Consider the following 12,690-nt stretch of genomic DNA (forward strand, 5'->3'; position numbering starts at 1 on the left):
CCAGCCGCCCTCGAGAGGGACCCGGAAGCATCCCGCATGCGCGCGACTCTTCTTGGAAAGTCTACGCCGCTGCGGGGCGCGTCTTTTCGGCGGTGCCATGACGTCACCGGGTTAGGGGGCGCAAATTGGCCCGGGTGCTGACAACCCATGCTACGCCACTGCCGGTTCTGCCGAAGTGGTGCGAATTGGCTGAATCCCACCACTGCCTACTACCCAAGTATTTTTGTGCTATAGAATTGTTTATTTGGCAACCGTTTGATTTTTAAAGGTATGTGTTCTTTTGTCTTGTGTAAACACCACCTCAACAAACCAGCAGAGTGAATCACAAGCCCTGTGACGTTCTATTACATCTACAGGGGGGGAAATAAATCAAGGGGGGGAAAAAAAGTGAAGATGAACGATTTTGGTTGATTGCTCAAAATACTTTGCTTTTGAACAAGAGGTTCTAAAACAGGATTATTATTTTTTTGTAAAACATTGAGCTCCTGAATTTTAACATTCGACGTAAACAGTTGACTGTTTTTTTTCTAAGTTCCATAGAGTCTTTATTTTTTTATTTGTTTAGCTTTTATTTTTTTGTGAAGGTAGAACACTTTATTCATTTTTTCAAGTCATTCTTTTTTAAACGTAGAAGTCAAAGAGGACTCCTGGCTTTTGAGGATTATTGGTGTGTGTTGCTCGGAGAAGGTAGAAAGTTGATACTGAGGGCTAACATTTAAATATTTGTTACTCTGGTCATTCCCCCTCCCCCCAAAAAAACCCCTCAAAAATCCCTTCCCAAAAGAACAATAAAATAAACTACATTTTGTCTGCCTGAGAGGCATTTCAGAGGCTTAAAAAGTCTGTCATTGTGAACTGCGTTCAACTTTCAGAGGCAAAATTAACAAGCAATAAAATCATAAATTTTAAAATTGCTAGAATTCTTTTAAGCCATTCATTTTTCCCTTTTTTTTATGGACCTCGGCTTGCTTTTTTCCCCCAATACTAGTTTCTTTTCTCCTGATGGAAGGTTATTCCTCTTAATTCCTAGAGGGATGGGGTCGTGAATGTCAGCTTCCAAGGATATGCCATCCCATAATATATATTGCAGTATTGAAACACATTTGCTTCATAAGTGTCTTTTTCACTCGGTACAAAAAACCCCCCCCAGTCTTCCTTTCTTCTATTGTGTTAAGATTGTCCCACAGTTTAGAGCAAAATTTCCCTGGGCTCTGAATAACTCAATTAATTCCCAAGATTAAGCTGAATGAAGGGGGGGGGGAAGAAGAAGAATGAAAAAAAATGCAGGGCAGAAGGGAAAAAAAATGTTTGTTTCTTGGAACTCATTTCTATACATCTTGGTATATGCAAGGATGAACGTTGCTTGATCCGTGTCTTCCAAACAAAGTTCCTGGTGTTTAAAGCTACCATACAACAGCCTCATTCATTTCTGGCGGATGTGACAAGTGGTTACCGTAGTTACCACCGCCATTGACCGATATTGATGAAAATGGAGGACTTGGTCCAAACACTTCTGCTGACATGGAGTGCAAGGAACCAGGTAAATTGGGTTCTGGACTAGGTGAGTCTCCAGGAGGGTGGGACATGATGTCTGTAAAACGCTGAGCTTCGCTGGAAGGGTGATGTCCAGGTAAAGGGTGATCCATCCCCCCAAGTGGAGTTCCTGATGGTCCCGAGGAGGGCACAAAGGGGAGGTCCACTGGCGTCTGGGCTTGGGAAGATGGAGGTCCTTGCGGGAAAAAATCATAATTGCTTCCGGGTCCATAATATTCACTCTGATAATCTAGTGAATGGAGAAGAGAAGGGAAAGGAAGAGATTTATTTATGCATTAGATGTATGCAGTCGCCTAACTCACGGTGACGCCAGCTGGCGTACAGAAATAAAACCCCAATGCAAACCCCAGTATAGATAGTCCTCAACTTACGATCATAATTTCTGTTGCTAAGTGAGATGCTTGTTAAGTGACCTTTCACCTCATTTTACGACCTTTCTTGCCACACTTGTTAAGTGAATCACTGCAGGTGTTCAGCTTAGTAACACGGTTGTTAAGTGAACCTGGCTTCCCCATTGACTTTGCTTGTCAGAAGGTCGCAAAAGGTGAGCCCATGACTCCGGGACACTGCAACCGTCATAAATATGAATCAGCGGTCAAGCATCTGGATTTTGATCAGGTGACCATGGGGAGGCTGCAACAGTTGTAAGTGTGAAAGTCGGTCATAAATCACTTTAGTGCCGTTGTAACTTTGAATGGTCACTAAATGAACTGTTGTAAGTCGAGGGCCACGTGTACGTCCCCTTTACAACAATAATCAAACCAACAAGTGTATGGGTTCCATATCACTCTGGGGTCGCCAAGGCCATTGGCAAAACCGTGTCTTCAGGGCCTTTCAAAAAAGAGTCCAGGTGGGAGCCAATCTTATTTCTACAGGGATGATGTTTGACAGGGAGGGAAGCCACCACAAAGAAGGCCTCTTTGGTACAGAGAAGAGCAACAAAGATGATTAGGGGACTGGAAGCTAAAACATATAGGGAACGGTTGCTGGAATTGGGTATATCTAGTTTAATGAAGAGAAGGGTGAGGGGTGACATGATAGCAGTGTTCCAATATCTCAGGGGCTGCCACAAAGAAGAGAGAGTCAAGCTATTCTCCAAAGCGCCCGAAGGCAGGACAAGAAGCAATGGATGGAAACTAATCAAGGAGAGAAGCAACCTAGAACTAAGGAGAAACTTTCTGACAGTTAGAACAATTAACCAGTGGAACAACCTGCTTCCAGAAGTGGTGAATGCTCCAACACTGGAGGTTTTTAAGAAGAGACTGGACAGCCATTTGCCTGAAATGGTATAAGGTTTCCTGCCTGAGCAGGGGGTTGGACTAGATGACCTCCAAGGTCCCTTCCGACATCATCATCATCATCATCATCATCATCATCATCATCATCATCATCATCATTATTATTATTATTATTATTATTATTATCCTTTTGTGGTCTCACCAGCTGGACCTCCTTATGAGATGTATTATTTATTTGTAGGACTATTTGCTGGGAGTATTTCTGCCTTGCCCACTTGTACAAACCATGAACAGCTACCATGGTAATAAATTCAAGGAATACCTCTGCTTCAAAAGTCAATTAATGATAGACAGCAAGATGAAAGTTGACAAATGGCCCCTTGTCATAAAGATCTCAAACTCCTACAGGGGAAAAGACCAGGTTTTAGAATTTGTTGAAAAGCAAAAGATATGGGGGCCGTCCAGATTTATTTTTTATTTTTTTTGGAAAGGGCAACCTATTTCATAAAGATGGAGCCATCATCACAAGAACCTAGCATAGGATCCTAAAGGATCCTTGTAGATCTATCTAGTCCAGGGGTAGGCAACCTTGGCTCTTTTATGACTCGTGGACTTCAACTCCCAGAGTTCCTGAGCCAGCCATGCTGAGGAGAAATGGAGAGGTTTCCATACTGAGCCATGCTGGCTCAGGAATTCTGGGAGTTGAAGTCCACAAGTTATAAAAGAGCCATGGCTGCCTACCCCTCAAATCAACGGCCCAAGGCAGGAATCTTTATTCCATCCCGGACAAATGGTTGTTGAGTCTTGAAAACCACCAGCAATGGTTTTCACCCACAACTCTGGAAGGCAAGCTGTTCCATTGACTAATTGTTCTCACTGTCTCCTAACTTTCTAAAAAGATGGAACAAGAATCCATGCCTTTTGAGCTACTCAAATGGGAAGGTCAGGAAAAAAGAGGACTGCCTTTTTATACCTTGGATACATGCCGTGTATACCTTTATGAATCAAAGCCAGCACCTTGCATTTTACTTTGAAATACAAAGGCAAATAATCGATGCCAACAACTCGGCTATAACCCTGTTGAAGCAGGTCTCATGCAAAAGCATGTGGACCATCACCTTTGACACCAGCTGAATAGTTCTTAGATCTTGAAGCAGAAGCAGCAAGGATGCACAGATGTTATCTCCTAATTTTAGTCTAATTATTAGTGCCTTCTGAATGCAGACCTCTTCAGGTAGTCCTCGACTTACAACCATTCATTTAGGGACTGTTCAGAGTTACAACAGGACTGAAAAAAGTGATTTATAACTAGTCCTTGCACTTAAAATCATGCCAGCGTTGGCTTTGTTGCAAAGTTCCTGAAGTTCGGTCAACGTGACTCTGGAGGGGGACTGACCTTTGGGACTTTTAATCAGGATTGTAAATTCCCTTTTTTTAGGTCAGTCGTAACTTCAAATGGTGACCATTTGAAGTTACCAAATGCACAGGTATAGTATAGTTATAGTATAGGTACAAGTATAGGTATAGGTACAAGTATACTATAGGTGGTACCTTGCTCAATAGTAGCAACTGTGAGAGGGATCTTGGAGTCCTAGTGGACAATCACTTAACTATGAGCCAGCTGTGTGCTGCAACTGCCAAAAAAGCCAACACAGGGCTAGGCTGCATTAATTCTCAGATGACACCAAGCTGGCAGGAATAGCCAACACTCCAGAAGATAGGCTTAAGATACAGGAGGATCTGGACAGACTCGAACACTGGGCACTATCTAACATAATGAAATTCAGTGGTGAAAAAAGTAAGGTTCTACATTTAGGCAGGAAAAATCAAATGCACAGGTGTAGCATAGGTGGCACCTGGCTCAATAGTAGTAACTGTGAAAGGAATCTCGGAGTCCTAGTAGACAATCACTTAAATATGAGTCAGCAGTGTGCTGCAGCTGCCAAAAAAGCCAACACAGTGCTAGGCTGCATTAACAGTGGAATAGAATCAAGATCATGTGAAGTATTAATATCACTTTACAGTGCCTTGGTAAGGCCACACTTGGAATACTGCATCCAGTTTTGGTCACCATATTATTAAAAAAATGTTGAGACTCTAGAAATTGTGCAGAGAAGAGCAACAAAGATGATCAGGTTACTGGAGGCTAAAACATATAAAGAACGGTTGCTGGAATTGGATATGTCTACTTTAATGAAGAGAAGGACGAGGGGTGACATGATAGCAGTCTTCCAATATCTCAGGGGTTGCCACAAAGAAAGAGGGAGTCAAGCTATTCTCCAAAGCACTTGAGGGCAGGATAAGAAGCAACAGATGGAAACTAACCAAAGAGACAAGCACCCTAGAACTAAGGGGAAACTTCCTGACAGTTAGAACTATTAACCAGTGGAACCACCTGCCTCCAGAAGCTGTGAATGCTCCAACACTGGAGGTTTTTGAGAAGAGACTGGACAACCATTTGTCTGAAATGGTATAGAATTTCCTGCCTGAGCAGAGGGTTGGACCAGATGACCTCCAAGTTCACTTCCAACTTTATTGTTGTTGCTGCTGTTGTTATTAAGCAGACAGTTGTAAGTTGAGGACTGCCTGTACTTAAAATTCTGTTTTTATTTTTTCCCCGCAAATACGTTTGCAAAGAATGTTATAGCTATAAAATAAATAGTAAGATATAATTGTTGGCAATACAGTACAGGCGGTCCGCGACTTATGACCGCAACTGAGCCTCACATTTCTGTTGCTAAGTGAATTTTGCAAATTAAATGAATTTTGCCCCATTTTACAACTTTCTTTGCCACGGTTATTAATTGGATCACTGCAGTTAAGTTAGTCACACGCTTGTTAAGTGAACCTGACTTCCCCATTGACTTTGTCAGAAGGTCGCAAAAGGGGATCACGTTACCCCGGGACACGGCAATCGTCATAAATGGACTGAGGGGGTTTTAATTTAATTTTAAATTTTAAATTTTAATTTGTTTTAATCGTGGGCTAGTCTTAATTTAATTCTATTTTAATTGTATGTATTTGTATTGTTTAATTCGCCCTGTAAACCGCCCTGAGTCCTTCGGGAATAGGGCGGTATATAAAATCAATTAATAAATAAATAAAAATAAATAAATATGAGTCAGTTGCCAAGTGTTAGAGAGTTTTGATCATGTGACCTTTGGGATGCCTCAGTGGTCATAAGTATGAAAAACGGTCATAAGGGTGTTTTTTTTCCAGTGCCGTTGATACTTTGAACAAGTCATTAAGTGAGCTGTTGTAAGTCAAGGACTATCTGTACAGCATCACCCTGTTAGCTAAAATCTGCTATCCATGCATTTTTCTTTTCATTGTTCCCTGCATTTCCCAGTGCAAACTGGGGGGAATAGCAACAAAAGGAATGAGCTGACAGCCAGAACTGTAAAACCCAGTCTCTTGGCTGCCATCCTGGCTTGATGTCTGTCTCTTCCCCGTGGACCAATCCTGCGTGCTTACTCACCTCCATAGAAAGAAAACGGGCCGTTGGGAATGAGCTCGCCCGGCTCTAAACGGTCCACCAGCGGTCTCATGCGGCGAGGGCTGCGGAAAAATGCGTGCCTGCGGGCCCCGAGTGCGCTCAGCTGTTTCATGCGCCTTTCCTTAGAACGCCGGTTCTGGAACCAGACCTGCCAGGGAAGCAGGAGAAAGGAAAACTGGGGTGAAAGTTAGTTCCTTCTCTCCCCCCTCCCCGCCCCGGCAATTGGGAAACAACCAGAGATCATAATGAGCAATTAACAATACTCATGATTAGGAGATAGAAACCAAGGGACCCAGCACATCGTTTCAAGAACAAGAAGTCATTTCTGTAAGGGCTTTTTTTTTGCAGCCCTGCAGCCGCTAGAATTCTTGCCTCAGGGCTTCTGAACTTTTCTTCAGTAAAGACGGATCAAAAAGTTTGGGGATTTTTGTAAAGTAAAGATGCATTAAGAAAAGCATCTGACGGCCGCTCTGAAACAACAATACCGCCAACAACAATGGAATTGGGTATGTCTGGTTTAATGAAGAGAAGGACAAGGGGGGACATGATAGCAGTCTTCCAATATCTCAGGGGCTGCCCCAAAGAAGAGGGAGTCAAGCTATTCTCCAAAGCGCCCGAAGGCAGGACAAGAAGCCACGGAGGGAAACTCATCAAGGAACTAAAGAGAAACTTCCTGACCGTTAGAACAATTAACCAGTGGAACAACCTGCCTCCAGAATTGGTGAATGCTCCAACACTGGAATCTTTTAAGAGGAGACTGTACAGCCATTTGCCTGAAATGGTATAAGGCAGTGATGGTGAACCTTTTAGAAACCCAGTGCCCCAAAACCGCCTGCCCGCAGGGCCATCCACCGCCTCCACGGCTTGCCACAGTTCGCCCAGGCGGCCATGCAGTGCCATGGCATCCACGCCCTCCTCCTGTGCCTGCAGCATCAACTGCGCGTGACGGTCCATGAGGGCGGAGTCTTGCCCTGCTACCCAGCTGCCATGTACTTGGCTGTGCTGTTCCGCACAGGCCACAGCTGGGAGGCAACTCTCCTCCGGGGGGGCTGCTGGTGAGGAGGGGGAGGCGGGGCCAGGGCGATGGTGCCCATGCCCACAGAGAGGGCTCCGAGTGCCGCCTCTGGCCCACATGCCATAAGTTCACTACCATTGGTATAGGGCAGGGGTAGGCAACCTCGGCTCTTTTATGACTCATGGACTTCAACTCCCAGAATTCCTGAGCTCAGGAATTCTGGGAGTTGAAGTCCATGAGTCATAAAAGAGCCGAGGTTGCCTACCCCTGGTATAGCGTTTTCTGCCTGAGCAGGGGGTTGGACTCGATGACCTCCAAGGTCCCTTCCAACTTTATTATTATTATTATAATACCCCAATTGAGGAACCACTAAGAACACTCCCGCCAATGCTGGCAGGGCAACGCACTTGTACAGGGTTGTAGTCCTCGACTTAACAATCACAAGTGAGCCAAAACATTTTCTTGCTAAGTGAGACATTTGTTAAGTCAGTTTTGCCCCATTATGCAATCTTTCTTGCCAGAGCGGTTAAGTGAATCACTGCAGTTGTTAAGTTAGCAATATGGTTGTTAAGTGAAGACTGGCTCCCCCATTGGTTTGTCAGAAAGTCGAAAAAAGGGATCACGTGACCTGAGGACAATGCAACCATTATAAATACCTGCCAGTTGCCAAGTGTCCGAATTCTTATCACATGGCCATGAGGATGCTGTAACGGTCATAAGTGTGAAAAACAGTCAAAAGTCGCTTTTTTCAGTGCTGTTGTAAATTGGGATCATCACTAAATGAATTGTTGTAAGTGGAGGACTAGCTGTATATAAACAGAGCACCGACCCCATTCCCTTCTAGCACTGATGATGTTACCTTGTTGGGTAATGAATTGTCTGCAAGAAAACAACCAAGCTCAAACCTGAGCTACCCATATTCTATTCTGTTCTCTTTAAAAGCATCTAAAATATTAACAAGCTATATTAAAGAAATATCTTCTTTGGAGATGTATTGGTTTTGGAAGTGAAATAGTTCAGCTGGTGGAATTCTTTGAACACAAAAATTAGGAAGATTTTGTCCTAACAGCCTTTCTGTGAACTGGTAAGCCTCTAAGAATGGGATAGTTTTACCTGATTATTTATTTGAAGGACTCCTGAATCAGTTATCAGTCTGGGAAGCAATACACATGGTTTCCTTGATTAAGCCCATTTTCTGGGTTACACAAGATAAACTCGTGTAACAAGAAGATAAACCTGTACACAAACCCTTCAGATTGTCTAGACCAGGGGTAGGCAACCTTGGGTCTTTTATGACTCGTGGACTTCAACTCCCAGAATTCCCGAGCCAGCCATGCTGAGGAGAAAGGGAGAGGTTTCCATGCTGAGCCATGCCGGCTCAGGAATTCTGGGAGTTTTAAGTCCACGACTCATAAAAGAACCAAGGTTGCCTACCCCTGGCCTAGGCCTAGGCTGCTTTATGACTTGTGGACTTCAACTTCCAGAATTCCTGAGCCAGCCATGCTGAGGGGAAATGGAGAGGTTTCCATACAGAGCCATGCTGACTCAGGAATTCTGGGAGTTGAAGTCCACAAGTCATAAAAGAGCCAAGGTTGCCTATCCCTGGCCTAGGCCTAGGTTGCTTTATGACTCGTGGACTTCAACTCCCAGAATTCCCGAGCCAGCCATGCTGAGGAGAAAGGGAGAGGTTTCCATGCTGAGCCATGCCGGCTCAGGAATTCTGGGAGTTTTAAGTCCACGAGTCATGAAAGAGCCAAAGTTGCCTACCCAAACTAACTAGCTTTGTAGGGATGGCTGCAGAGATTTTGCTCCAACCCAGTTTATGTACATAAGTTGCTCTCCATTCTGCAAAAGGCCGCAGAAAGCTTCCACATTTCCTGACATTTTCTCATGTGGTACTACTCCGTCTGATCTATCAGGGAAAGCAGAGCACTTAAGAACATAAGGCAGCACCTTTTCTTGAGTGCTGGACTGTTTGATGTCTTTCTTTCGGAACCATGCAGAATTCAAGAGAATCTGAGAGACCTGCACAGTTCCTTGCTACGGTAATTAAAAAATGGGGATAAAATGAAGCTCCCCAGCATTCCCACTGAATCGCCTACAAAACAGGCTTCTGTTTTTCTACGAAGAACAGTTGCAGGAATTGGGCATGTCTAGTTTAATGAAGAGAAGGATGAGGGGGGGCATGATAGAAATGTTCCAATATCTGACTGGCTGCCCCAAAGAAGAGGGAGTCAAGCTATTCTCCAAAAGCGCCTGAAGGCAGGACAAGAAACAAGAACGGATGGAAACTAAGCAAAGAGAGAAGCAACCTAGAACTAAGGAGGAATTTCTTTACAGGTAGAACAATTAATCGGTGGAATGGCTCCCCTCCAGAAGTTGTGCATGCTCAACACTGGAGGTTTTTAAGAAGAGATTGGACAGCCATTTGTCCAGAATGATATGGTCTCCTGCCTGAGCAGGGGGTTGGACTAGATGACCGCCAAGATCCCTTCCAACTTTGTAATTCTCTTATTCTGTGTAGGTTTGGGGTGGAGATGTAGCATACAGTTTACTTAGCACTTTGGCAGATTTATTTTAATTTTACTGATTGATTGATTCCATTTATATGCCACCCACCTCTTTCTACAAAGTGACAAATTTATTATTCGGAGGGACGTGAAATTCTGAACGTGGTGAAGTGTGCAGTACCAGTAGATTGAGTAGATTATACTCAAGTCCTATCTTTATAACCATGGTGTTCTCTCTCTCTCTCTCTCTTTCTGTACTTATAAATATGCAGCACATATAACTACAACATGATCAACTGCATTATAATTTAGAATGAAAATTCAGAATAACAGTTGGAAGGGACTGTGGGAAGGAGACCCTATATTATTTCAGACAAATGGCTGTCCAATCTCTTCTTAAAAACGTGGATGCCGTATTCCTAGTGTGGCCTTACCAAGGCCTTGTAAAGTGATATTAACACTTCACGTGATCTTGATTCTATCCCTCTGTTAATGCAGCCTAGAACTGCATTGGCTTTTTTGGCAGCTGCAGCACACGGCTGGCTCATGTTTAAGTGATTGTCCACTAGGAGTCCTCAGTTGAGATTGCAGCTTGCAGATGGTGGTGTTAGCATTATAGGAGATGGTTTGTGACCCTAGAGGTGTTTTGGTGGGAGGGGAGGTGCTCCAACACCTTCTATCATTTCACCTCTGATTGTGAGAATTAAGCCCAATATGGCCCATCCCATCGTTCTCTTCTCTACTTTTGGGAGACAAAGTTGTCTGCTAAGAGCCTTGGTGGAGCAGTGGGCTAATGCCTCCTTAAGTAACACCAGCTGCCTGCAATTAGCGCAGGTTCGCATCCCACCAGGCTCAAGGTTGACTCAGCCTTCCATCCTTCCCAGGTAGGTAAAATGAGGACCCAGATTGTTGGGGGCAATTAAGCTGACTTTGTAATAATGCCGCTTGGGGTGTGTGTGTGAAAGCCCTAATAAGCAGGCATATACATAGAATGAAGGCTACTGCTAAGCTTGTAAGCCGCCCTGAGTATTCGGAGAAGGGCGGGATATAAATGGAATTAAAATAAATAAATAAATAAAATAAGTTTGTCAGGAACCTGTTTGATCTTCCACTTGGTGCTAGAGTTTGTCTTCCAGTTGATGTCAAGACAGTTAAAGTCCACCATTAAGATTGTGGTCTGCTTCCAACATACTTTAGTTCAGAGGTCAGCAACCTTTTCCTGCTGGCAGCCCAGAGAAAGGAAGCAGCTGGGAAATTTGAGCCATGCACAAATGGAGCCGTGTGCACCCACATGGCACTAGCAACCCTGTTGGCGCAGGCACGTAGGCGCTACCGCCGCCTCTGTTAGAGCCACGTGCAAGCGCAAATGGCTGCATAACCTGCACACACTAGAGGCCCTGTTTGCACAGGCTCTAGCCACCGCTGCTGCTAGCTTCGTGCACATGCGCAAATGGGCCTGCGGGCTCTAGTGCGAGTGGGGGTGAGTGCACACACACACATGTGCACTCACTGGCCAGCCTGTCCCGCAGCCCAATAGCCAGTAGGCCACGGCCCAGCAGTGGGCCGCGGACCATAGGTTGCGTGCCCCTGCTTTAGTTAACTGACTAGCAAAAAGTTAATCTATTTCCTGTGTTTGATTGGGTGGCCTATAGTATACACCTATGGCAGACATGTCAAACACAAGGCCTGGGGGCCGGATACGGCCCGCGAAGTGGTTTCATGTGGCCCCCAAAGCCATCCTGGAAACAGTGAGGGAACGGCCCCCACTGCCTTGGCCCTGGCCCAGAGACCCTCCTCCTGCCAGAGACCCTCAGATCTGTCCCACTCCTGCCCAGGCCCCCATAGGCACCCTTGATGCCAACGATGTAGAGCTGGCCACGCCCACCCAGTAGGCCATACACACTCTAGCCACACCCACCCAGCAGGCCACGCCCACCCTGGCCATACCCACCCGGCCCCCTGAGGGCAACCGCAATGCTGATGCGGCTCTCAGTGAAATTGAGTTTGACACCCCTGACCTATGGCAATGGCATTTCCCCCCCCTCTTTTATGTTGACCCAAATGTATTCATTTCATCATTGTTGTGCTCTATTTCTGTAGAGATGTAGTTATTTCTTATACATAGTGCAACTCCGCCTCCTCTTTTATTTGGTCTGTTTCTTTTAAAAGGTTTAACCCTAATCTGCCATCTCTTTAACTGCATACCACTTAATGGAAATAATTGGCAGGTTCCAGCATAAACCGTGTTATGTAACCGCAGGGCAATGCAAATTGTTGCCAAGTGCCCGAAATGCATTCACAAATGATCACAAGAGCCAGGACGCCAAACCTTTGAATTTGGATTTTGAGTCATTTTCTCAGGGTCTGTCATAACTTCAAACAGCTGCTAAGCAGCCAATTGTAAGTCAAGGACAACCTGTAGCATGGAATGAATGAATGAATGAATGAATGAATGAATGAATGAATGAATGAATGAATGAATGAATGAAAACTCCCCAACCTCTTAGCCGCCATACTATTTTGTCTGAGTTGAGGGCTGATCCATTGAGTGAATGATTACACAATCGAGTACAGAGAAGGACAACAAAGATGATTAGGGGACTGGAGGCTAAAACATATAGGGAACGGTTGCTGGAATTGGGTATGTCTAGTTTAATGAAGAGAAGGACGAGGGGTGACATGACAGCAGTATTCCAATATCTCAGGGGCTGCCCCAAAGAAGAGGGAGTCAAGCTATTCTCCAAACCACTTGGGGGCAGGACAAGAAGCAACGGATGGAAACTAGTCAAGGAGAGAAGCAACCTAAAACTAAGGAGAAATTTCCTGACAGAACACCGGACAGAGATGACCTATCCATTTTCCACTATCTTTAACATA

At 44.7% G+C, this 12,690-nt stretch overlaps 1 protein-coding gene across 1 annotated transcript in view; it reads right to left on the reverse strand.

Moving 5' to 3' along the window:
- Positions 1-1,403: 1,403 nt before the first annotated feature.
- Positions 1,404-12,690, reverse strand: part of LHX1 (LIM homeobox 1) — a gene marked incomplete at both ends in the record, with an annotated part of 53,710 nt that continues 42,423 nt past the window's right edge. The window contains 2 exons of the mRNA XM_083350234.1: positions 1,404-1,783; positions 6,271-6,436. Of these exons, the coding sequence (XP_083206360.1) occupies positions 1,404-1,783; positions 6,271-6,436 (546 nt within the window). The remainder of the gene's footprint in view (positions 1,784-6,270; positions 6,437-12,690) is intronic.

Source organism: Vipera ursinii, assembly GCF_947247035.1.
Source record: "Vipera ursinii genome assembly, chromosome: 1".
In the NCBI taxonomy this organism is placed as follows: domain Eukaryota; kingdom Metazoa; phylum Chordata; class Lepidosauria; order Squamata; family Viperidae; genus Vipera; species Vipera ursinii.